Source organism: Mustela erminea, chromosome 19 (genome assembly GCF_009829155.1).
Source record: "Mustela erminea isolate mMusErm1 chromosome 19, mMusErm1.Pri, whole genome shotgun sequence".
Taxonomy (NCBI): Eukaryota; Metazoa; Chordata; class Mammalia; order Carnivora; family Mustelidae; genus Mustela; species Mustela erminea.
In genome coordinates, this window is record NC_045632.1 from 10,085,180 (window position 1) to 10,111,419 (window position 26,240).

Here is a 26,240-nt window from a genome sequence, read left to right on the forward strand (position 1 = left end):
CAAACCTGATGTCCTAAAGTTTAAGTTCTTTTTTAAAAAAAGAACTAACCAAGATTTTTTGTTTTGTTTGGTTTGGTTGTTTTGTTTTTTACATTTTTGAAAATGGAATGGGATCTTAAAGATTAAAGATTTCTTTATTTATTTGTAAATTAATTTATTTATTTGAGAGAGAGACAGAGAATGAGAAGGAACAAGTGAGGGGAGGAGCAGAGGGACAAGCAGACTCCCTGCTGAGCAGAGCTGGATGAGGGGCTCAATCCTAGGACCCTGGGATCATGACCTGAGCTGAAGACAGAGGCTTAAGCCACTGAACCACCCAGGAGCCCCCAGGCACGCGTTTTTAAATCCACATACAACTGAATACATAGTACATACAGGTAGTTTTGACATGGCTTTTATCGTTGTGTACACAGAGTTCTGCCCCTCCCAGTTTCACAGGGCCATGTATTACGAAGAGTATTCAGTATCAGTTATATAATGCTACCTTATTGTTTTTCAAGGACACTTAATAACGACAGTTTGCATAAATTAATTGCATAATTTATTGACTGCTTTCTATGTGCCAGCCACTTTGTATCCAATAGCCCAGGGAAACTGGTGCTTTTCTTTTCATACCATTTTTATAAAATGAGATCCTGGAGATGCAGAGAGGTAAAGTAACCTTTTCCTGGTCTCACAGCTTATAGGCGGTCAAGCTAAGATTTGAAACGTGGGGGTTTCCTGAACTGATCACACTTAACCACTGAGCTGTATACTCTGAGTATGTTGAGCCACAATGTTCCATCTGTTTACCTATCATAGTTTTATTTGTTTTAAGAAGGCTCCAGCTTGGGGCACCTGGCGGCTCAGTGGGTTAAGCCTCTGCCTTCGGCTCAGGTCATGTTCCCAGGGTCCTGGAATGGAGCATCCCCCGCCAACCCCCATCGGGCTCTCTGCTCAGCAGAGAGCCTGCTCCCTCCTTCCCCCGCCTGCCTCTCTGCCTACTTGTGATCTCTGTCTGTCAAATAAATAAATAAAATCTTTAAAAAAGAAAAAAAAAACCCGGCAGCTTCAGCCTGAACTCCAAGCCCAATCTACTGAAGAACCAGCCAAGTGCCCCAACTATCACATTCTTACACCACATTACCCCACTCAGTTAATTTACAGAATAATACCACACATGTTAGTAGTTCTCAAAGTGTGGCACAGGGATCCTGGGGCCTCCCTGAGACCTGATGAAGGGGTCCATGAGGTCAAAGCCACTTTTACAAGTATACTGAGATATGGTCTGCCATTGCCACTTTCAGTCCCTCATGCGTGTATAAGGTCCAAGGTCTTTTTGTATCTACACAACGGGTGCTATCAGAATAAATTGAATGCAGAAGGAGATATGAGAACCCCACTTTCTTCTGGTAGACCAAACACTGTATAGATTCTCAAAAATATAAGTCAACACCACTGTATTTTTGTGTGCACTTGGGAAAATACAATTATTTTTCACTAAAATGAGTTGTCTAGGTAAACATTCAATGATTTTATTATTTTACTGAAATTAATACAGGTTGTTAAGTCTCCCCCGTTTGAATTTTGAATATGTTATGTGTCCACAGACATAACACGCAGAAACAAACGTTTTTGGAGGTCCCTTGGCATTTTTTTAAAAGACTTTATTTATTTATTTGACAGGCAGAGATCACAAGTAGGTATTGAGGCAGACAGAGAGAGGGAGAAGCAGGCTCCCCACTGAGCAGAGAGCTGGATGAGGGGCTCAATCCAAGGACCCTGGGATCATAACCTGAGCTGAAGGCAGAGGCTTCAACCCATTGAGCCACCCAGGCGCACCCCCCTTGGCATTTTAAAGCCCATAGAGGGGTTCTGAGAGTAAACACATTAAACATCTCTGCTGTTTTTCAAATGTAGAGATTCTTCCCATTTTTTTTAACAGCTGTGTGTGTCCCTTGAATGGAGGTAACTTATTTTAGCAATAACTCATTTTTAAAATTTAGTTTTATTTTATTTATTTATTTCAAAAAGAGAGAGAGGAGAGAAAGCATGAGAGGGGAAAGATCAGAAGGAGAAGCAGGCTCCCTGCTGAGCAGGGAGCTGGATGCTGGACCCGATCCCAGGACTCCAGAATCATGAACTGAGCCAAAGGCAGTCACTTAACCAACTGAGCCACCCAGGCACCCCCTAAACTCATTTTTATTATACTTTTAATGTTTAGTCATGAATTTCAAATTTAAGCAGCAGAGGACCAAAAGAAAAAAGTGCCTTTCATCTTCTCACTGATCCCAACCCCCCCACCCCTGGGGGGTGGGCAGCTTTAGGTGTATCACAGTTGGGGGGTGCTGTTGGCCTCTGGTGGGTAGCAGCCAGGGAATGGTACCTACAGGATGCTCTCTGATGCCACCACAAAGAATGATCTGGTCCGATATATGACTAGTGCTCAGGTTGAGGAAACCTGCGTTAGACAATAACTTTGCATTCATGTACTCTCCCTTGCTTTTTAAAAAAATTTTATTTTTACTGACACAAATGAGATTTTGTTCAATCTGTCAATAGACAGTGAATCTTAACTTGTAGGAGATTAGGGGTCCCTTCAAGAACCGGATGAAAGCTATGAGCCTCCAGAGAAGAGTACCCACATTCACAAAATTTCAGAGGCAATGTTCGGCTTCACAGACACCCCAAAACCCTGCCAGAATTCCTTGGATGTGTGGCTTTGAGTCATCATCCCAGGACATCCCATTTGGAGCGAGATCACTGCCCCCCTCCCCATCCCCTTTACAGACAAGAGCACAAAGTGCCCAGAGCACAGGGATTTGGTTCTGGGGTCCCTTGGGGAGGCAAGGAAAAGCAAGGATTAGAACTCAGGCCACCTGATTCCTCAGCACTGGAATATTTCCACTTCACCCTGAATGAGGACATTTTAGAAACGCTGATCTTCTCTTCCTGGTACAGCGGGAAAACACGCCACCACCACTCTGTTCCTCTTGAGAAAACACAAAGGCCCCAGCTGTTGTTGACAAGATACACTCAAACACCTGGGAGAACGCATACTCAGGATATGAGGCGGGAGAGGGGTTGGACAGGGATGGGAGGTTGTAATTGGCTGCCAGAGGACCCTAGAATATGTATCCCCTTGTTCCCCGAGTCTTTCACTCCTTCCTGCATCCGTCTGTCCCTCCGTCCGTGCAGCACCTGCAGTACCAAAACCAGGCACTGGAGGAGAGTGAGGGGCACCAGCCCCTACTCTGCTGGGGGGACAGACTGACATGCTGGTCACAATGCCAGGTGGTCACCCTCCTCTAATGGAGGCACGACAGGGCATGGGGGAAGTGCAGCTATTTCCTCTGATGCAGCCTTGGGAGGTCGGGGAACGCTTCCCAGAGGAGGAAGCATTTCAGTTGAGTCTTCATGTGGGAGACAGAAGAAGATTCCAAGAGATGGAAGAGATGGAAAGGGGTTCCAGGTGAGGGAGCCACACTCAGGAACTTCAGAAGTGTGAAGGAGCTGAGCAGAGTGGGGGAAACCACTCCAGGCTCCAGGAGGCAGCTGTGGAGATGGCATAAGACAAGACTGGCGCTTCTGGCAAAGGACACAGGTGAAGAGCTTGTATTTTCTCCTGAGGACAATAGGGAGCCATAGGAAAATTCTGAACAGAAGAGGGAAAGGGTCCGCTCTGAGTGTTAGGGAGTCTTTAGGGGCCAAAGGAGAATCGGGCTGAAGGGAGACTGGTGGCATCCACTGGCTGGTGGGACCGTCCAGACAAGAGCAGGACAGAGAGAAGGGGATGGATATGGAAGGGATCCTGGAGAGAGAGGAGTCTGCACGCGGGGACTGACTGACTGGTTGTGGGAGTAAGAGGGAGGCATGGAGAGCGGACATGGATGCACCCTTGGCTGAACAGCCTCTGTGTGACCTTCACGGTGCGATGTCATTTCCAGAGTCGATCAGTTACTGGCCACTGTAACAAATGCCCACAGATGCCGTGGCCTAAAGCAGCACGTGTTTATTAATCTCACACTTTCGGTGGCTCAGGATGCCAGCACAGTGCACGGGGTTTCTGCTCGTGGTTTCCCAAGGCTGCAGTCCAGAAGCCGACTGGTGGCATTCTCATGGGGAAGTTCCGTTAGGGAGAGGTCCTCTCTCAAGCTCCCTCGGATAGAGATAAAGATCATTTCCCTGGGATGACAGACGCTGTTCCTGTGTTCTTGCTGGCGGATCCGGCAGATGCCATCCTCAGGTGTGTAGTGTGTGGCCTTCCGTAAGGACAGGGCAGGAGAATCTTGCTCTGAGTCTCTGCCACTTCTTGATCCTTGTCAAAGAGATCACCTGATTAGGTTAGGCCCACCCCAGATGCCCTCCCTTTGGATTAACTACGAGTCAGGTGATTAGGGACTTTAATTACATGTGCATCCCCTCACCTTGCCGTACAATGTAATCTACTGTGGCAATGATGCCTCACTCTATTCACAAACTTGCCCATACTCAAGGGGAGGCCATTTTTTTTTAAGATTTTATTTATTTATTTATTTATTTGGCAGAGAGAGAGAGACACAGCGAGAGAGGGATCACAAGCAGGGGGAGTGGGAGAGGGAGAAGCAGGCTTCCCGCTGAGCAGGGAGCCTGATGCGGAGCTCGATGCTGGGACCCTGAGATCATGATCTGAGCTGAAGGCAGACGCTTAAAGACTGAGCCACCCAGGCACCCCAAGGGAAGGCAATTCTAAAGGGTGTGTATGCCTGGGGGCAGGGGGGATGTTGGGGGTTATTTTAGAGTTCTGCCGACCACAGGGGAAGTTAAGGGTAGAGGACCTTCTGGAGCCTAGGGGCTTCGCAGGCTTCTCTCTGATTCTACAGTCTCTAGATCTCTAGGTCCAGCCCATGGGAGACCCTGGGTAATGTGACATGAATTCATCAGCAAATATAGGAATGAGATCTGAACGGAGCCACGGCCTGTACCTTCCGTGCCACTCCTTCTGAAGAGCCTTTCCATGAACTGAATTGTTGATCAGTGGGTCCAACGTATCTATCCTACAACACAAAGTCCAAAGATGCTATCTCATTTCCCAAAAGGTTAAACAGGATCCAGAAATGCCACTCCTAAGTATATGCCCAAGAGATGCAAAAACATGTGACCTGGGCACCCAGTTGGCTCAGTTTTGGGGAGCATGTGACTCTTGTTCTCAGGGTTGCAAGTTTGAACCCCACATTGGGTATAAAGATGACTTTTAAAAAATAAAATCTTTGGTGGCACTGGGTGGCTCATTTGCTTAAGTGTCTGTCTTTGGCTCAGGTCATGATCTCAGGGTCCTGGGATCGAGCCCCGCATTGGACTCCTTGTTCAGCGGGAGGGAATCTGCTTTTCCCTCTCCCTCTGTCCCCCACCTCCCCATGCTCTCTCTCTCAAATAAATAAATAAAATATTTAATTTTTATTTTTTTATTTTTATGTATTTATTTGACAGAGATCACAAGTAGGCAGAGAGGCAGGCAGAGAGAGAGAGAGAGAGGAAACAGGCTCCCAGCTGAGCAGAGAGCCCGATGTGGGGCTCAATCCCAGGACTCTGGGATCATGACCTGAGCCGAAGGCAGAGGCTTTAACCCACTGAGCCACCCAGGCGCCCCAATAAATAAAATCTTTTTAAAAAAATAATTTTTATTTTATTTATTGGGGCGCCTGGGTGGCTCAGTGGGTTAAGCCTCTGCTTTCGGCTCAGGTCATGATCTCAGGCTCCTGGGATGGAGCCCAAGGTGGGGTTCTCTGCTTGGTGGGGAGTCTGCTCCCCCCCATTTTCCTCTCTGCCTACTCGTGATCTCTCTCTGTGTGTCAAATAAATAAATAAAATCTTAAAAAAAAGAAACCAGATATATGCCCTTGAAACAAGGAATCACAACGTAAAGTCTGTCACTTATTGCCACAAAGTTAACCAATAGAAAAACTAAAAATATGTGTTTGGGAGGGGAAAAATGAGTGAAATCCTTATCTCTATCAGAGAAAAAGAATCCATGATGTATAAGGCTGACACATCCAGGAGAGAATTATTGTTTAAGGATGGTAAGGTAAGTCAGAGAAGAAACAGCCAAAAACTTTAAGAGGCTTTTCCAAAAAGGAACAGGATTTGAGATGGGACAGATTGACTTCTTTTTATAATAACCCCTTGCTCCTGGCCTCTGGCACAGAACGCCCCCCTTGACAGAGAATTACTCTACGAGTATCACTAGTTCCGAGGCTTGGAAACCCTGGCTTGTTTTATTAGTTTCATAATAAGGTTTTTGTTTTTTGTTGTTGTTGTTGTTTTTGCTTATTATTAGCCGAGAAAACAGCACAGACTCTGGGATCTGAAACCTCGGTTCTGATTGTAGCTACTTTCCACCCTGGTGATGTGCTTACCTCTCTTGGTCTCAGTCTCCCCGTCTTTGAAACGGGGGCCGATGACAGAAGCCAAGAGACCGAGTCAATGGCTGCAAATGACTTTGAGTCTGTAATATCGGCAGCTCAGTTTATGTCCGTGGCCGAGCCTGTTTGCAGCTGCGTCCCTCTCCCTGGCAAAAGAGCAGAGGCAGAACAAATAGTTCTCAAATGAATGAATTCCAGGCCCCTTCCCTTGAGGCTGGTGTTTTTTTGCTTCCAAACAAGGGGTGTCAGAATGCTTCTCTAAACTCCTCTCCCCCGTGGGCCATGGTGAGAATTAAGTAACTGACCTCTAGAAACTCCAATGGATATGAGAGATGCTGGGTACAGGGTAGGGCTCCTCCAGGGGAAGGGGACTGGATGTGTGAGAAATACAGGTTTTCTCTGTCTCTGCCAGTCTCCAAAAGGGAGGCGAGGGACCCAAAGTGGCATGTTAAATGGCTCTGAGGTTCCTCTCTGGCTGTCCACCCCTGTCAAGCCCCACAAAGAGGCTGCTTCATCTCCAAGTCTGCCTTTTATTCCCTGAGCGATTTGGGCAGCTCGCCATACATCTCCAAGCCTCAGTTTGCTCATCTGTAATATGGGACTCTCAGTGCCCTGTCGCAAGGATTCGGTAAGAATTCCACAAGACACCGAAGCATGCAAACTCCCCAGCCCAAGTGTATGGTCACGCCTAGCTTTTGGGTTTGGATAGCATTTGCAGGAGGACACTGTCTTTGAAATAATTGTCTGTCTAGAGCAGTGTGCAAAGACCTTTTCTATCCCCGTTCTCCGTTTGTTCCTGTTATCACTGAGTCTAGAAAGGAGGAAATGCTTTGCCCAAGGTCACCCACTGGCTACAGGCATCTCTGAGACTTGAATCCAAGACTGAACTTTCTGACTCTCCTCTCAGATTTTATGCTTCGAGTTTTCCCACCCCCTTGCCCACTGGCTAGTTCTGCAACTCCAACAATCATTATTCTTCAAACTTGTAGAGCTGTCCCGTCCAGCCCCAGGCAGATTTCTTTAAGACTGATTTCCACTCCAGTTTCGCACCTCCTGTTTGCCCCCTCACTCCCGTTCCTGTCTTGGGGGACTCTCACTCCTGGAGCAAGGGGCGGGTGGGGGGGGGAATGAAATGCCAGTGGAACTAAGGGCTTGCTACCCTCCTAACTTGAATACAAGAGAATTTCGTTCTCAGGGGCTCTTTGCCCTTGGCAGTTGTGGGGGGTGGGAAGGCCCCGGGAGGTGGAGCTGTCCCTTGGATTTGGGGAAAGGGGACAGCTCCTGGGGTCCTTTTGGAAAGGCCCTCCCCTCATTTCCGGCGCTGCTGCCAGCCTTGGCTGGGCGCCTGGATCCTGTTGCTATGACGACAGGAAGAGGCGGTGGCGGCGGCAGGCGATGCTGTGGAGAGATGGAGGCTAGTGGGGGTGGGGTGGTGGCTTTGAAATGGGGATGGGGGTAGGGATCAGGGGCGAGGGAGGTGGTAGGGGAGGGGGCGCGGGTGTCCTGGATCTCTGACCTCCTTCATCCATCGGAGCCTGGCCCCTCTCCTGTTTTCCTCCAGCTTCCTTCTGATGCCTCCTCAGTGTCTCTCTGTGTCTCGTTCCCGGGGTCTCTCCCAGTCAGGCGCTCTCCACCTCTCTGTGGGTCTCTCTCTTTCCTTCCGCACCTGCCTTTCCGTGTTCAGCCACCCTCTGCCACTCAGAGCCTTCTCCCCTAAATCTCTCTTATTATTTACTCTCTTGTCCGTTCTCTCTCTCTCTGTCTCTCTCCATTTTTTCTCTCTCTAAAGCATCCTTCTCTCTATTAAGACCTTGTACCCACCCCCCATTTCTCTCTCCCTTTCTCCCTTTCTCTCTCCCCCCACCCTCAGTCTCTGTCTGTCTCTCCCCATCTGTCTCTCCTCCCCCTCTCTGGATGACTCTGTCCCTGTCTCTTCTTTCCTTCTGTTATCCCATTCTGACCCCCCCATCCTCTCCCTTACCCCATCCCCCATCTGTCCCCCAGTCTCTTGGTTTCTCTCTTTGTGTCTCTGTCTCTGTCCCCTTCTCTCTCTGGATATTTCTCTGTGTGTGTGTCTCTCTCCAACTTCCTTCTGCTACCAGCCGCTGCCTCCCCCAAATTTCTCCCTCCCCCATTTCTGTTTCACAGTCTCTGGGTTTCTCTCTTTCCGCTTCTCCTTGTCTCTCTCTGTCTCTCTCCCTCCCTCTCTGGGTCTCTCTCTCTCCTTTTCCTCAGCTTCCTTCTGCCACCCAGACCCTGCCCCCCAATCCTTTCCCTCCCCCCACCTCCTCTCTGTGGCTCCCCCATCCTCAGCGGCTCCCCTCCCCCCTCCCTCCTCCCTCCCTCTCTCGTCCTCCAGCTCCGCACTTTACCCAGCGACACGAGAACCAAATTGTCTCCTCACCTTTTTTTTTTCATCCCGACCCCCACTCCCTTGGGGCCCGAGCTCAGAGCTGCCCCTCAGCATCCCCTCCCAGCTCAACACCCTCAATCCCCGTACGCCTCCTCATCTCCACCCCCCCGACCAGGTCGGACGCCTGGGTCCCTCGCTGCTGGGGGAGGGGGAGCAGTGAGAAGTGGGAGCCACAAGGGTTTTTCTGGGGGGGTGCAGACAGGGGGGCTCATCGTCCCCTCCCCAGTGCATCGGAGAGTTGACCTATCGTTAACAGAGGTGAGACAGATCTTTTTATTAATCGGAGGTGGGCGGGTGTAGAAGGAAGGCTCTGTGACCCCCCCCTAATTCTGGAGGAAAGAGTCAGCCCCTTCAGAGGGAGAAGGGCTGGCGACCCCTCTCATATCCGGAAGCTTTAGAATTGGGGGTCCCCTGCTCCCTCCTCTTTTGCTGCCGCTGACAGATGGACGAAAGGAAGAGTCCCTAAAACCAAACAGATTACCCCTCAAATCGACAAAATGAAAAGATCTTCAAATCTTTTTTTGATGGAGAATTTCCCTCACTCACCCCATTTCCATCCCCTGCTTATCTTGGATTGTGGGGGGTCCAGCAGGGGGAGGGGTACACCTCGGGGTCATGGGCTCACCCCGGGGTGGAAGCAGAGATTTGCTAGGACAGTGGAGGCGTTGGTGCTGGTGGCGAGGGGTACGGATGGGGGAGAAGAAACCAGGAGCCGAGGAGAGGAAACTCCGCGTTTGAAAGAGGAAGGGGCCAGAACCGAGGATGGGGGCTGGGGAATGCCACTGTCCAGTGGGCTGATGAATGGGCACGGGTAGGGGCTGCGTGTAGGCAGGCTAGTGGAGGTGGGGGAGGGAACACATGTGTGGGGCACTAGGCCCAGTTGCCATGGAGATACCCCCCATAGACAACCTTTCTCAGCAACCCCTCCTAGGAGCAGACCCAGGCAGGGCCAGCTGATTGGGGTGGAAAAGGCCAAGGTCACCCTGGTACTAGGACCCGGGGCGGTTGGGGGGGGTGGGGGGGTTCCTTCTATTGGCTTCCATGCTCTGAACTGTAACATGGGATTTGGGGAAGAAGTCTAGGAAACAGTGAGTGGTGGAAGCAGGTATGGGTCGTGTGCCCGGAAGGAGGGCTGGGGTAGAGAAGGCAGGGCTGGGGGTGTGGTGGTGGGCATGCTGTGGAAGAGGGAAATGAGCAGACACAGGGGTTACTGAATGGGAAAGAGAGGCACTGTCTATGGGGGGCTCCATTTACATTTGGAAAAAAGTAGGTGCTTCAGCACAGGAGAAAGAGTAAGGGGAGTTGTGGGGGGGTTCCCAAGAAGAGAAGGTAGTGGGGCTCCTGAAGGGAATTTTCCTGAGTACAGGAGATGTTGGTGGAGGAAGGGGATTCTTGGTGGTATAAGAGAAGTCAGGTTAGGGAGAAGGGGGAAGGTTCTCGTAAGTTAAAGAGAGTGGGAGCTCCAAGTGGGTCGGGGAGATCTAGACTTGGGGGTTCATCAGTGTGATGAAGATAACAGGGAACCAGAGCTCCAGTTAGGGGATTTGGAGGCAATGGGAGATGGTGGAAGGGCAGAGGAATGGGGTGGGAGGGGGGATGCTGGGCAGAGTGGGGGACTTTCCCTGGACAGCAGTGGGAGTCTGGGTCAAACATCAGGAGATTTCTGAATGGAGAGGAACTGGGGGTCTGGGGGAAGGGATTCTTGTGAGTAGCTTCTCCGTGGAGCTCATGGAGGAAATTTTTCTTAATGGAGGAGGAGAGAGTGATGGCTATGATGAGTTTGCCTAAGTTGTAGAGACAGTGGGGGCCAGATTCGGAAGACTTCTTTGAAGCAAAGCAGAGGGTGGGTTATTTTGCTTGAGTCCAAGACGTAGTAGGGGATTGGGGCTGGTCCAAGGGAGACAGTGGGGACTGTGGAGTGAGTTTGAGGGGGCTGGAGACATCCTTCTAAACCAGAGGGTTCCATGTGCTGGTGGCCCATTAGAATCCCCCAGGGAAATTTTTAAAACCTAGATGCTCAGGGACCACACCCCAGACCAATGAAATTGGAATTGCCCAGGTGGGGCTCGGGTATCCTGATCTCCAAGGTCCTTCGGTGATTTCCAGCTGTGTTAGAGGTTGAGAACCCTGGTCCAGAGACATAGGGGTCTGATTGGGGACGGGAGGGGGCCGGAGTGGGAGTGGGAGTGGTGGTGACCACGTGGTTCTTCTTAGTTGTGCAAACAGCGAGGATCCGTTGGGAAGATTTTTGTTAGCTGAGGAGAGAGATTGAGAGATTTATGTTTCTTGAGGAGAGGACACAGTAGGCGAGGAGGTGAAACTTGCAGGGGACGAGGGGAGCAGGCAGAACCCTGAGAGATAAGAATGGTGATGGGGCTCTTGTAGGTTCCTTGGGAGGAGGAAGCCCGGGGGGCCAGAGTAGGGGGCGGGCGGCCTTCCCGGTGGGTAAGACGGTGGGTAAGACGTGAGGACAGGGGGAGGAGCAGGAGGGCGCAGGAGTGGGGTGCGCAGCGTCAGGCTCGGTGGCCGGCGGTTTCCCACCAACTCCCAGTGGGGTTTGGTGGGAAGCCTGCCCTGGGCCGAGGGAGACTTTCCAGATAAAGGGAGGCAGGGAGACCCCGAGTGGAAGGAGTTTCTTCAAGCCGGGAGACAGTGGGGGTCCGCTGTGGGGTCTAGGCAGCGGTGGGGGAGGTGCGCTCCTTCTCTACTAACCCTGTGTCCGCTCCTGCCCCCACCAGCCGGCGCCCATGGCCGCCCTCTGACCCCCTCCCGGGCCGCGCCTCCTCCTCGCCGCCCCCGCGCAGCCCGGCCAGCCCCGGGCCCCCACTTCTGCCTGCGCTGTGACCCCCCCAGCCGCCGGCACGGCCCCGCCCCCGCTGCCCCGGTGGTGGCCCACGGCCCCCCGGCTCCCCGTGGTCAAACTGGAGTCGCTGAAGCGCTGGAACGAAGAGAGGGGCCTCTGGTGCGAGAAGGGGGTGCAGGTGCTGCTGACCACGGTGGGCGCCTTCGCAGCCTTCGGCCTCATGACCATCGCCATCAGCACCGACTACTGGCTGTACACGCGCGCCTTCATCTGTAACACCACCAACCTCACGGCCAGCGACGACGCGCCGCCCCACCGCGGGGGCAGCGGCTCCTCGGAGAAGAAGGACCCCGGCGGCCTCACCCACTCGGGGCTCTGGAGGATCTGCTGCCTGGAAGGTAGGGTGCGGGGGGCCCTGGCCTCGCGCCCCACCTCCCCTCCAGACTTCGCGGGCCGGGGACCCCCCCCCTCCGCTGGCTGCTTCTGTCCCCTCTCGTGGGGTCCGGCCCCACCTCTTGCACCCTCCCACCCCGTCCCGCGCACCGTCCCCTAGTGGCCCGCCTGCCGCTGGCCCCATCCCTCCCTTTGCCTCCTCCCTCCCTCCTGCCCTCTGCATTCCATCTTCCTTCCCTCCCCTTCCCTTCTCTCCCGGGGACCCTCCCTTCCTCTGCTGGGCAGGCTGGCCTCCTCCGGCCCCCCTCTCAGCTGCTCTCCAGAGACATCCTACCCGCCCCTCCCCGTCCCCTCCGCCCCCCTGCCCCTGCTTCCTCCTCCTGGGCTGTTTCTCCCTACGACGTCATGGGTCATGGTGGAGCCCTCTCTGGTCAGAGCTCTTTACCCTCTCCTCCCTTCCCTCCTGTAGACTCCAGTCACGTTGGCCCTCTCCATTAGGATTTCTTCCAGCCTCCCGGCCTGGCCCTAGGCCTCCTCTGCCTCATCTTCACTCCACTCACGCCTCCTTCACCTCTTCCTCCTCCTTGAACACCTCGCTCGGGAACCCTAAGACCACCGCCTCTCCCAGTCTCCATCTCTGCTCTGTCCTTGGGTGCTGCTCTCCCTCTTGTAGCCCTTCTCCATGCTGGGGGGCCTCTACCTCACCCTCTGCTCACCTACTCACTGCTGTCCTCTCCCAGCCCCCTGCCCCAGCCCCTCCTCCCTCCCACTCAGTGGTGTCTGCACAGCTCTGGGCCCGGGGCTGGAGGCAGGACATCTGGGTCCCAGGCCCACCATGCGTCTGTCTCCTGTGTGATCACTATCTGTTCACCTCCCTGAGCCTCACGGCTCTTATGCAAACTCCACCGTCCCAGACCTCTCCTCCAGCATCAAAAAGACCAAGGTCCCTCCATTTCTTCATCCTTCTCTGTTCCCATCCTTTCCTCCTCTCTTTTGCTGAGCACTCGCGGTGAGTGAGGAGTGCAGTTGTCTCCTTTAATCCTGTGAGGCAGGATCCTGTTGGGGATGAGGAAACCAAGGCTCAGAGAGGTTAAGCCACTTGCCCAAGGTCACCCAGCTGTGACTGGGGCAGAGCCAAGAGAACCCAGGTCTCAAGGATGGGATGTGCTGATATGCTTCGTCTGGTGTGCCAAGTGTTTAAAACTGAAACCAAAATCCGAATCAGTTGCCAACATTTAAAAATAGGGAGACTTCACATTGAAAATCTGATTTCCAGCATCTTTTGAACTAGTGGAAGATCTGACAGCACAGGACCTCATTCTGCAGTGGCCACGACTGGCCGGTCCAAGCAGCCGCTGCCCCTGCAGATCAGGCATGCGGTGTGCACATCCCCACAGTCGCCTCTGCTCCCTGTCCCCTCACATCTGTCCACTGTCTTATTATTGTACTTCCTTCCTCCTGTGGGCGTTCGAGTCCGGTCCATTCACTGGTCGGACCAAATGCCAGGCACCAGCCATGGGTGGGGGTTTGTGTCCTGAAACCCCTAGGACAGTGGACAGCATATAATAAGAATGCCATCCATCCATCCGTCCGTCCATCCATCCATCTGTCCATCCATCCATAGGACCGATATTTATTGAGTTTACACTATATGCCAGACACTGTTCTTGATTGTGGGGGTGAATAGCAGGAAAAAACAAAAGATCCCAGCTTTATATGTCTTCTATTCACGAGGGAGAGACAAATGATAAGAAAGATAAGTAAACAAAACCTTTAGGGTGTTAGCTGGCACTAAGTGCTAAGGAGGACAGGGGACAGGATGGAAAGTGTCAGGACATACATGTGACATTACAGGTGAGGAGATGAAGATGGGTTTCACCCATCAGGCGACCTCGGAGTGGAGGCCTAAAGGAAGGGGACATGGAGCCACGTGGCTCTCCGCAGGGAAGGTAGCCACAGTGGAGGCCCTGAGCTGGGAGCCTGGGTGTCTGGCCCCTGGTAACATGAGCAAGAGTGTGTGGTGGGAGATGCAATCCAAGAGAGAACAGGCCCCCATTTCACATGTTCTAGGTGCTGGGATGTGACTTGGCTTTCCCGTCCAGCATTCCTGACGTACCTAGCGGACAGGAGGGCTCTGGACGCCCTGGGCGGAGACTGAGGGGTCAGGCAAGAGGGAGGACAGGTGGACGCTTGTCTGGGGTGTGGGTGGGTGGAGTTGGAGGAGAGATTTGGATTCAGAGTGTGTCCCAAAACTAGAGTGGCCGTGGGGGTTGCGGCACTGTGGCAGGGTGGCTGTGGGAGGCGAGAGAGAGAAAGAGATCGGGGGTCTCCGAGGCAGCATCTCTCAAACTCAGCACTCCGGACACTTTGGCTGTGGGAACCATCCTGCACACTGTAGGGTCTCGGCAGCATCCTGGCCTCCGCCTTTTCTTCTCTGTGCTGAGAGCAGTCCCCAAGTCATGACAACCAAAGCTGTCCACTTTCTCTGTCCGGGAATAAATTCATCCCTGGTTGGGAGTCACTGCTCCCAAGGCTGTGGCCTGAGCGCCCAAGAATGGCCGGGGAGGGGGTGGGAGGTGGGTGCAGGGAGGCCTCTGGGGGACGGTTCAGAGGGTATTTCATTTTATGTATTTTATTTTCTCTGGTCTAACTTATTCTGAGGACAGCTAGCAGGAGTTCGATTTTGGATGTGTTGCATTTAGGATGCTTTTTAAGTGTTAAGACAGGGGTGGGCATAGCTCAGGGCCGCACGGTTGGTGTTTTAGGTTCTGTGGACCTGTGCCTGTCACAGCCACTCCTGAAAACATCTAAAGAGGACAGGTGAGTGTATGAGCGTGGCCATGTTCCAGTTAAACTCATGTGTGGACACCGACCTCTGGATTTTGTATCTTTCTCACGTGCCACGAAACACTCTCCTTTGATATTTTTTTTCCATTCACTTAGGAAATGTAAAACCCATTCTTTGCCAGATTTGGCAGGCTGGGTTTGGCCCATGGGTTGTGGATTGCTGACCCCTGATCTAGGTTGTGAGTGATATGCTGTACAAGGCCAGAGTTCAGGGGACGGTCTGGGCTGGCGATATAAATTGGGGGGTCATTGCATATGGATGGATGAGGTCACCTAGATAATGCGAAGAGAGAAATATACCAAACAATTAGTTGAAGGGCTGCAGCCTGAGCTAGTCCACTATTAAAAGAGAGATGAGAGAAGCCAGCAAAAGGAGCTCAGAAAGCAAAAGCCATGGAGATTTAGGGAAAATGAGGTAAGTGGGTGTCCCAGAAGCCAAAGGAGATGTGGTAAGGAGGGTGTAAATGAAGGCCGGCTCCATTATTACTGTAATCATCACGTATTTGCCACACAGTGCTCACAGTAGCCCCATCATCCCCACCTTCTAGAAATGCAGGTGAAGGCTCAGAGAAAGTGCAATGACTTTCCCAAGGTGACACGACTCATAGGCAGTCGAGTCTGGATTTGAATCCAGGTCTGTTTTCCTTCCTAGGAGAACAAAGCAAGGCATCCACCAGCCTCCAGCCCACGAGGGACCCGGGAATGTAGAAACCAAGCCCCCCGGACCACTGCCTCCTGAAGGCACTCGATCCCCGGGGATTTTCGGGTTCCGTCCCCATGTCCCTGTGAGTCTCCCGGACAGATGCAGTAGGTAGAGCGACTGAGACACAGACGTTGGGACAAGACTGGGATTGGGTTTACTTGCTGCCTGCTGAGCACAGCAGGGTGACCTCGGGCTCCACACTGAACCTCTCTGTGCCTCATTTCCATCCTCCAAGGATTGGGGTTTGCAACACCCCTTAACTCCCAGGGATTATGGAGGGGTTCAATGAGCTGTAAATGTAAGGTATTTAAAAGGCTAGCAGGCACAGAGTAAGGGTTAGATTGTGTCATTGATATTTTGTTGTTGTTGTTGTTCTAATTATTCAGAATTCAGGTGACTATCCTGAGTACCCCCTCCCTTGGTAGCCCAGAAATCTCGGCCTTTTACCCAGCACTGCCCATCACACAAGCTGCATATATGATTTAAAATTTTCTAGTAGCTACACTCAAACAAGGAAAAAGGAGAAGGTTCAATGAATATAATTTAATAAATAGAATTTATACACTATAATAAATCAATATAAAGGCTAATATCTTTTATTTAACCAAGCATAGCCAAAATATTATCATTTTAATATTTAGTCCATGTAAAAAATTATTGATGGAATATTATGCATTTATTTCACACTAAGTCTGAAATTTGGTACGTATTTTATGCTCACACCTCATATCAATTGCCACGTTTCAAGTGCCCAGGAGCCACCTGGGGCTGGTAACATGGGTGTGGGTGTAGCTCCCTCCTCAGGAATCAAGACCCAGACCCACAGCTCCAGTCCTTCAAGTGGGGTATCTCAAGCTCCTGTGCCCAGCACTTTGCACATCTTATTATCTCCCCAGTCCTCCCAACTGTGCAGGGGGAAGTGGTGTGAGGAGGAAGCTGATGGTCAGCAAGGGAAGTGAGTCAGCCACAAGGTCACCCAACATGTGAGGGGCAGAGCAGGCTGGAGCCCACTTCTCCATGCACCCTCACTGCAGCACAGCCCCCTCTTCACTCCCACCTACCCAGGTCTGTGCTAGGCAGGCTCAAGGGAGACCCAGGGGCACATTACTGCCATCCCTGGACAGAAAAAGCTCCTGGCTCAGCCTAGTCAGGTCAGATAATACACAGAAGCATGTTACCCAGCTGCCTGTATTCTGCACTTGACCCTGTGTTCCACTGAACCCTTAGCAAAGCCTCTGAGGTCATGGCATTGTCCTCATTTCCCAAATGAAGGAGCTGAGTCTCAGGGGCATTCAAGTCCCCAAAGCCACACAGCTGGGAAGCAGCTGTCCTGGCATGTGATTTCAGGGATTGTGCTCCACTGTCTTAAATATGCTCCCTCTGAAGCCCAGGTACAGTTAATCTCCTTCCCCTCAATTTACCATCTACACGGAACTGAGCAGTCTCCCACTCTATGCTCCGTTCTCACCTGTAAAGCAGGGACATCATTATTATCCAGTATCCCTAGGGTTTGTAATAATTCCCAAGTGCATTACTACCTGTCGAATGCTCTAGGTGCTTGGCGTGTGCTTAGCCCCTTAGTAGGTACTGGTTGTCATTACTGCTGTCATCACTGATCTGTTGAGAGGGTCTGTGTGCCCTGTGCTTTACATGCTCAACCTCATTTAATTATGATGAGTGTTTTGAGAGGTGTGCTGTGATACCACTCAAGAAAGGGGAGAACTTGAACCCCCAGTCTTACCGACCACACCATAATGAATGTGCTGATGGATGAGAGTTTGCACTTGAGGTGTATAATCAATCAATCATTCATTTTTTAAAAATTGTGGTAAAATATAACAAACCATAACATTAAATTTATCATCGTAACTTTTTAAGGGTACACTTGCATTGCTGTGCACCTGTTCTCCAGAACTCTTCTCATTCTGCAAAATGAAACTGTTCCCATTCAACAAAAACTCCCCATGCCCCCTTCCACCAGCCCCTGACACCCACCGCTCTACCTTCTGTCTCCATTAATTTGACTCCTCTAGATACCCCCTAGAAATGGAATCATACAATATTGGTATTTTTGTGACTGGCCTCCTTTCCTCAGCAGGGTGTCTTCAAAGTTCATCTGTTTCATCACATCGTTAGAATTCCCTTACTTTTGGAGGCTGAATAATACTCCGTTAAATGTATCGACCACATTCTGTTTCTCTGCTCATTTGCCAATGGAAAATAGGGTTGGTTTTGGCTGTTGTGAATAGTGCTGTTCATGAAAATGAGGGTACACGTGTTTCTCAGAGACCCTGCTTTGAATCCTCTTGAGTATATATCCAGAAGTGGAATTGTGAGGTCATATAGTAGCACTTTTAAATATAAAAATCTTTAAATTAATTTTTTAAATGGTAGCAGCGGGTACCATTTTCCATCCCCACTCACAGTGCACAAAGGTTCCAATTTCTCCACATCCCCATCCATGTTTGTTATTTTCTGCTTTGCTTTTTTAAATAGTAGCTATCCTAGTGGGTATGAGGCAGTATCTCATGGTGGTTTTGATTTGCATTTCCCTAATTAGTGATGTTGAGCATCTTTTCGTGTCCTTGGCCCATTCAATCATACTTTCATAAAAATATTTATTAAGCACTTACTAAGCGCTAGATGTTGTTCTAGATGCTTGGAAGATAGTAGTGAATGACCCATAACTTTATATGCCAGTAGGGCAAACTGCTGTGTTTTAATTCTGCTTCCACCACCCATCAGCTGGGAATTGATTAATCCTTTCTGTGGCTCTGCCTCCTCATCTGGACAATGGGTAGATGGACTGATATCAACTGAGCACTTAATTATGTTCTACAAAGTGCTCAATCTCTATCTGGCTTCAATCCTCACAACAATTCCATGACGTAGGTCCTATTGTCCGCTTTTGTAGGTGAAAGGACTGAAGCAAATTGGCCTAAGTAACACCGACAAGGTCACAGAATCAGGACATGATGGAGTTGGGTTTCATTATCAAGCAGTGTGAGTCCAATTCCCAACATTTGGCCACTGTGCAACACCAATAACATTATCTATTTCATGGGACTCGTGGGAGCTCTGGATGAGTTAATCCACCTAGGAAGCACTTAGCAAATGTTACCTATTACAGGAATTACTCACTGCCTTATATTCCTTCTCAACCCTTTCCTTTATCCCCATCACTTTCCCCATCATCTTCTGCTTACAATCTCCCCTTCTGCTCTCCCTATATTCATAATTTCATTCATTCATTCAACACCCATTTCTTGAGGCCTCCCTCCTTTGTGCCAGGCAATGCTAGGGACACACAGGAATCAGACTCCATGCCTGTCGGCCTGCAGAAACCCCCAGCTTACTGAGGAAAAGAAGCTCATAAAGCAACCCTAGACACGCCCCAAAAGGAGGGGGGAGTAGGGTACTGCAGGGAGCTGTTCTGCACTGGAGGAGGATGCTGACCCATCTTCGGTGGGAGGCGTGTGTGTACACGCTCGTGCGCACACAAGGGAAAGCTTCCTCAAGCAGGTACCCTGTGAGCTGCCCCCTTGCAGCCTAAGTTTTTCACCAGTGAAGAATGTGAACGGAATCCACAGCATGGGCAAAGGCCTGCAGGTTGGAAGGAGCCTGGAGAATCGAGGAGTCTAAATGTATTTATATTTATATTTATTTACATATCAATCTCTAGTTATGTGATAGAGATAGAATAGGAACTTTCCCCAAAGGTGAGAAGATGGGTCCCCAAAGGGTGTGAGGATGAGGATTCTGGGATGGAAGAAGGGGGTGAGACCGCATGACGTCTAGAGGCAAACCTCCTCACATGCCTCTACTTGCTCCAGCCACTCCATCTTCCAGAGGATTCCAGGTAAGAGACTGGGAATCCCTCTCCCTAGAGGCAGACCTGAAGAGACTACAACTCCCATTGTCCACTGGGGCTGCGACTTCATAGGGCCTCATGGGAAATGTAGTCCTCGCCTTCTGCGCGCTCCTTCGTTTTCCCACGCGTTTTCAGACCTGTCGACAAGTTCAGAGTCGCAGAGCGCCTTGACATTGCTGAGACCGGCGCCTTCTTTCTCATAGCGGGGGAAGACAGAAGGCCAGAGAGGTTGAGTGTCCTAGCCCGGGTTACAGGACAAAAAAGGTCTTTGTGGCCTTTTAGTGAGTGTTGCATGGTTTTTGCTTTTTTTTTTTTTTTCCCCCTTTTCTTTCTTCCTTCCTTCCCCTCTCTCTCTTTTTTCTTCCTTTTTCTTTTCTTTTCTTTTCTTTTCTTTTCTTAACTGCTGGGAAAACCGAGGCCAGAGAAGTTTAGTTTGTCCCAGATGCTGAAAGGCTCGGGAGCCAGGATTTCCTGTCTCCCAATAGGGCCAGAGAGAGGAGGGGTTTGGGGAAGGAAGGGGTCTTCTCTCGCCGGGGGTTCTTCCCACTCTTAAGTGTCCCCCGCCACCATCACCCCCATCCCCCTCCAGGGTTGAAAAGAGGCGTCTGCGTGAAGATCAACCATTTCCCGGAGGACACGGACTACGATCATGACAGCGCGGAGTATCTGCTCCGTACGTGGGGGTCTGAGTCAGAGTGGGTGGGTGGGGCTGCTGGGGCGGGGGCGGAACGCGGCAGGAGGGGCGGGGGAGCGCACTTAGATCGACAGGCAGGGAAGAACTTGCCGGCCTGTCCAGAGCCGGAGCCTGAGATCCTCTGGACCCCAATTGGTTCAGTGATCCCTCTCCCGCCCCCTCCTCTCACCTTGGGGCGGGTTGAGGGGGGATCCCAGGAGGTGACTGGCCGTCTTACAGCCCAAGCTCGCGTAGACACTGCTCCGTGACTGGTTGTCGGTTTCTGGGCTGGGATTGGCCGCTGCGCCCTGGCTCTGAGGCAACCTGCAGCGCGGACTGGCCACTCTCGAGAGCTGACCGGGGAAGCCGGTGGTGCGATTGGTAGCTACTCCGAGAACGCGGCAAATCCTGAATTATGATTGGCTGCGGCCTCAGCGGAGCTCAGAAATCGCAAAATCCGTTTGCTAGGGTCTGGAGGGTGGGTGGAAAGGACTGCAGAGAGAAAGACAAGACAGACAGACAGACGGACACACACACAAGCGAAGCCCGGAGGAATAGATGGATCCGGGCAGAAGGATAGGGGGTGGGGCTCAGAGGGAGGAAGGGCGTGGAACCCAGAGAGATGAAGCCCCGCAGAAAGGGGGTGGGCAAGATATTAAGAGATTTGATAAATCCAGAGAAAGGAAAGAAATACGTAGAGGAGAAGGAGAAAGATAAAAAGAGGGAGGGTCCACAGAGAAGGTCAGAGAAAAACAGAGAGGGAGAGTGATTTGGGGAAATAAAAAGGGGGGAAAAATGTGTCAGGAGAGAATACTAGGCCGAGAGAGAAAGAAAAGCAGGAAGAAAAAGGCGGGAGAGGAGATCGGACCGAGAAACAGAAAAATTTTAAAGAGGAGAGAGAATGAAAAAAAAAAAAAAATCAATGGCCAGAACACAGGCAGAGGGCGAGAATTGGAGGATTCTAGCGAGAGGCTCGGAGACAGGAGGCGCAGCGCTCGAGGGGGCCCAGAAGGCCGCATCTGACGCCCTGGCCCCCATCCTCTCTCCCCTCCTCTCTCCCTCGCAGGGGTCGTGCGGGCCTCCAGCATCTTCCCCATCCTCAGTGCCATCCTGTTGCTGCTCGGGGGCGTGTGCGTGGCGGCCTCCCGGGTCTATAAATCCAAGAGGAACATCATTCTGGGCGCAGGGATCCTGTTCGTGGCAGCAGGTGAGAGGCAGAGGGAGGGGGAGGCCACCTGCGCGGGCGCACGTGTGTGTGTTTGTGTGTGTGCGCGCGTGTCTGCGCGATTGTAAAGCCACCCTGCCCCAGGCGCCTGCTGGGGCCTGGAGCCTTCCTAGGCTCTTCCTGAGCTCCATCGCCACCCGCTGGGCAAGGTAGGTGTCGCCTTTGCGCCGTCTTTGGGGGGAACAAGCCAGCACTGACAGGTGTCTAGCGCGTAATTGGGGATGCTGGGAGCTCAGGTTCGGAAGCCCGCGGTCCAGCAGACGGAAGGGGCGGGTCTTAGGAGAAGGGTGGGGCCTTGAGACAACTGGGGCCTTGAGACAACTGGGATCTTGAGGATCGAGGGGCGGGGCTGGCATCCCGAGGACTGAGCGCGAGAGGGAGAAAGGGAATTGGCAGCAGATGGAGGGGAGGAACCTGTTTTAGGGGGCGGGGCCTCGTGAAACCCGGTTGATCCAAGAAGAGCTTGCCCTCGCACGCTATCTAGACCAACTTCGAGTGAGGTTTCCCCACACTTCCCTCCCCCCGCACCCCTGGCTTCCCTTCTTTTCTACGTGAAATGAGTAGTGCTGGGAAATGCTAGGGGACAGAATCCAGAGAAGGGGGAGGATTTAGCATTAAGAGAAGGGGGTGCTTTGGGGATGGGTCAAGATCTGCTTTTGGGCCAGAGGACTCAAAGGCGGGGTACGGGCGGAGAAGCCATGTCTGGACCCGCAGGGGGCGGGGGTTGATAAGTTGGAGGCGGGGCTTAGGGTAGCAAGGGGGGCCCCGATTCAGTAAGGGCGAATTTTAGACCAGCAGGGGGAGGGCCTAGACTAGATAACCAGTCTGGATTGATACCATGAAAGTAAGAGTTTAGATCAGCCCGGGACTGAGCCTAGAGAATCAGGGCGGAATTACCACATTAACAGTTTAAACGAGCTTAGGGCTCGGTAGAAAACCTAGGTTTGTAACATGAAAGATTGAGTTAGACTACTCAGGGTAGGGCCTGGAAAGCCAGGCCAGGATTACGTCATCACGGGCAGGGTTTAGATAAGACCAAACCGAGCCTGGACCCGCTGGGGCCAGGTTTCGACCAGACTAGAGGAGATGGAGCCTGGGCTAGCTGGGACTGGGGGCTTTGACCCTCTAAGGCTGGGGTCTAGATCAACTGGGAAGGAGTTTAGACCGACCGTGACAAGGTCTGGGCCAGCCAGGGCCTGGACCAGCTGGGGCATGGTCCCCAGCTAGCCAAGGAGGAGTTAGAACACCTGGGACCGCGCAGAGATCATTTGGGGCGGGGCTTACGCCCTTCGGAAGTGGAGATTAGACCAGCGTGGGCTGGGGCCTGGGCCAGCTCGGCAGGAATTAGAGCACCTGAGACGGGACAGGGCTCCTTTGGGGCAGGAACTAGACCACCGGTGGGTGGAGCTTAGACCACCGCGGGGCGGGTTGTGGATCAGCTCCGGAGGAGTTAGAGACCTGGGACGAGACTGTGCGGAAGGTCGCGGCTGGGCCGCGGGGCGGGGCGGGGCGGGGCGGGAGCGGGGGCGGGGCGGGGCCAAGGTGGCCTCCAGGCTCCCGTCTGACCGTCCCCTGCCCAGGCCTGAGCAACATCATCGGCGTGATCGTGTACATCTCGGCCAACGCGGGCGAGCCGGGCCCGAAGCGGGACGAGGAGAAGAAGAACCACTACTCGTACGGCTGGTCCTTCTACTTCGGCGGGCTGTCGTTCATCCTGGCCGAGGTGATCGGCGTGCTGGCCGTCAACATCTACATCGAGCGCAGCCGCGAGGCGCACTGCCAGTCTCGCTCGGACCTGCTCAAGGCCGGCGGGGGCGCGGGCGGCAGTGGCGGGAGCGGCCCCTCGGCCATCCTCCGTCTGCCCAGTTACCGCTTCCGCTACCGCCGCCGCTCCCGCTCTAGCTCCCGCTCCAGCGAGCCGTCGCCGTCGCGGGACGCGTCTCCCGGCGGCGCCGGGGGCCCGGGCTTCGCCTCCACGGACATCTCCATGTACACGCTCAGCCGCGACCCGTCCAAGGGCAGCGTGGCCGCGGGGCTGGCGGGGGCCGGCGTCGGCGGCGGCGGCGGTGGCGGTGGCGGCGGTGGCGGCGGCGGCGGCGGCGGTGGCGGCGGCGGCGGCGGCGGGGCGTACAGCGGCGCGGGCGCAGGCGCGGGCGGCGGCGGGGCGGGCGCCGAGCGGGACCGCGGGGGCGCGCCCGGCTTCCTCACGCTGCACAACGCCTTCCCCAAAGAGGCGGGCGGCGGCGTCACGGTCACGGTCACAGGGCCACCCGCCGCGCCCGCCCCGCCCGCGCCCGCGCCCGCCGCGCCCGCCCCCGGGACCCTGGCCAAGGAGGCCGCCGCCTCCAACACCAACACGCTCAACAGGAAAACCACGCCGGTGTAGGGGCGCGCGCCGGGGGGCGCCGAGGGGGCGTGTCCGGGGCGCGTGCGCGGGCGCGCGTGCAACGAGGCTGCCGTGGGGGCGGGGGCGCCCCTCCCTCCCCGCGAGCGCGCTGGAGACTGCTTGGCCTTCCCCCGCGCCCCGCGCTCGGATCGGGGACCCCCACCGGGTGGAGGCCGTTGGGAGGGGGCGTCGTGTTTTATTTTTTTTGTGGGATGGGGGGTGGGGGGAGGGCCGTGGAGTTTTTTTGCAGTTTTGAGATGTTTTCTTTTTAATGTTTTGCTGTGTGCATGTGGGGGCGGGGCGGGGGGAGGGAGGGACTCCCAGCCCAGCCCAACTCCTGGAGAGGGGCCCATAACACACGAATATATAGTTATACCTACAAACTATATATATGCCCTATGTGAAGAGGCAGAAAGGTAAAGAGAAGGCTTGCAGAAAGGCAAGGTAACAAGGAATGGACGTGCTCATTCATTCACTTTTTCATTCATTATTCCACAAGGGTTTATTGAGTGCCTCTTATGCACCAAGAAGGTCCTGGGGAGGGAACATAATGGCCACAGAGGGTGACTCGTTCATTCGTTATCTGAAATCCATTGGTATACTTAAGCACTAGGCATTGGGGTAGCCGCTGAGCCTACAGAAGGAAGGCAGCGTTCCCCAATGTCCTCATAGAGTTTGCATCTTGTGCAAGAGACAGACATTCATCAAAGAACTGTATATACAAAGAGTAAGTTATGGTTAGAACCCAGGAGAAATCTGAAATGCTTTGACTTGCTCTGTTAGGGAGATGTAACCCAATTTAAAAGTTAGGAATATTTTAGCTGACATTGAAAGGATGACAAGACACCAGCCGGGTGAAGCTGGGGAAGTGTCTCAGCCAGGGAGCAGCATATGCAAAGGCCCTGGGGCAGGAAGAGCTTCCAGGGAGGGCCTAAGTGTAGCAAGCCAGGTGCAGATGGGACAAGACAAAGCTGGAGAGGTAGACACAGCTTGACTGCCCAGGGACTTGTAGGTTAGGTCAGAAGTTTGGATTTCATTCTGAGGGCAGCAGGGAGCCATGGAATGGCTTTAAACAGGAGCACAATGTGAATAGGGCACAAAAGGGAGGCCAGAAATCAAAGAGGAGAGTGAGAGGCAGAGGCAGGCTGAAATTCAGCATCAAACACAGGCCCTGGTCCTTGAAACTCCCATTCCTGGGAGGAAGCAGGTAATCACAAAATCCTAGAGCACAGCAAGGCATCTGGTGTACAGGAGAAGCCCTGTCTCTGTGGGACTTAGACATTTGTGTCTCATTCATGCATTAATTCAGCCATTCACTCTGACATTTCTGTGCCTCTGCTAACATACCAGGCAGTGTGTGTTGGGATCAGGGTCCCCCAAGATGAAACAGACCGTTCCCTTGCCCCCGAGGTAGAGTCGTCAAAAACTGTATTGTGGGCAGGGTGATTGGTGCTGTGACAGGGACTATGATGGACACTTGAATGGAGAACACAGTGACTGAGCTCCAGCAGTCGGCTGTACTCTGGGAAACTTCCCGGAGAACCTAATCCCAGCCGAAGTTTAAGAAGGATGCATAGGAACCTTTCAAGTGACAAAGGGGGCGACCCAGGCATGGGCCAGGGGGAGAGACATGGCACTCTGTATTTGGGACAGGGTTCAAAGTTCTGGGACATCGCAGGCCTGGGTAGGGTCAGAGGTCAGGTCAGAGAAGGAGCTAGAGGCCAGAGCTGAAAGGTGCTGGAGTGCCAGGTGAAGGAGTTTGGGCTTTATTCTGAGGGCAGTGAGGAGAAATGGGAGTTTTGAGCAGTAGAAGTCCAGGACTGGATTGCGTGTTAGAAGGAACCACTTGGGAAAGTGGTGAAAGAGGCTGATGCTCTGGGATAGGGGAGAAGAGGGCCACAGGTGAGCTGAGCAAGGGCTGTGGGGGTGGAGGGGATGGATTCAAAGGCCACCGGGGATGCAGAAGGGACGTTGCTTCATGGATGTCCCTTCATTTGCCCAGTAAATATTTCCTCTGTGCCAGGCCCTGAGCCTGACCATACTGGGGGATGGAGATGCTTCAGACACTGCCCAGCCCTCTAGGGCTCCCAGTCTGGTGGGAAGACAGCCTGGGACATGGAGGGGGAGGAAGCAGTCATTGGTGGTGCCAGGGGCTTCAGCAGCCTCTGTTCTGATGACAGGAGGCAGCCAAGGGAGGGATGGGATCAGACTGGGTGTTGGGAGTTCCCCTTGGGGGCCCTATGGGTGGACTAGAAACAGGGAGAACCTGGAGGGCAGGGAACCAGGGAGGAATTCCCTGGGAGCAGTTTTAGGGAGAGTGGGTAGAAAATATGGGGGAAGGACTACAGGACAGAGTGTACAGAAGCTCAATGGAGAGACAGAACATGGAGAGGCAGAGTCCAGAGAGACAAGATGGGTGGGAGGGGGGATTCCTTGGTGGAGGAGGGGGTAGAACTGGTTGGGGGGGGCGTGGATTCTAGAGTCCAAAGGCCAAATATAGAGCAAGAAAGAGGTGAAGGATGGGGGAGATGAAGAGGAGTGGAGAG

The 26,240-nt window shown here is 53.0% G+C and overlaps 1 protein-coding gene and 1 long non-coding RNA gene across 2 annotated transcripts; one reads left to right on the forward strand and one right to left on the reverse strand.

The window, feature by feature from the left end:
• Positions 1-2,129: 2,129 nt before the first annotated feature.
• On the reverse strand, positions 2,130-8,339 carry LOC116580217. Its single transcript, XR_004281553.1, has 3 exons — positions 7,897-8,339; positions 6,375-6,526; positions 2,130-4,297 (listed from the first exon to the last, which is right to left on the reverse strand). It is a non-coding gene; the product is annotated as an uncharacterized LOC116580217 (long non-coding RNA).
• A 3,216-nt stretch (positions 8,340-11,555) lies between these two features.
• Positions 11,556-23,943, forward strand: CACNG8 (calcium voltage-gated channel auxiliary subunit gamma 8; the record flags this gene model as incomplete). Its single annotated transcript, XM_032326108.1, has 4 exons — positions 11,556-11,994; positions 20,000-20,083; positions 21,150-21,290; positions 22,889-23,943. Coding segments are annotated over 4 exons (1,470 nt in total), but the record flags the coding sequence as incomplete, so codon positions are not given.
• Positions 23,944-26,240: the final 2,297 nt, after the last annotated feature.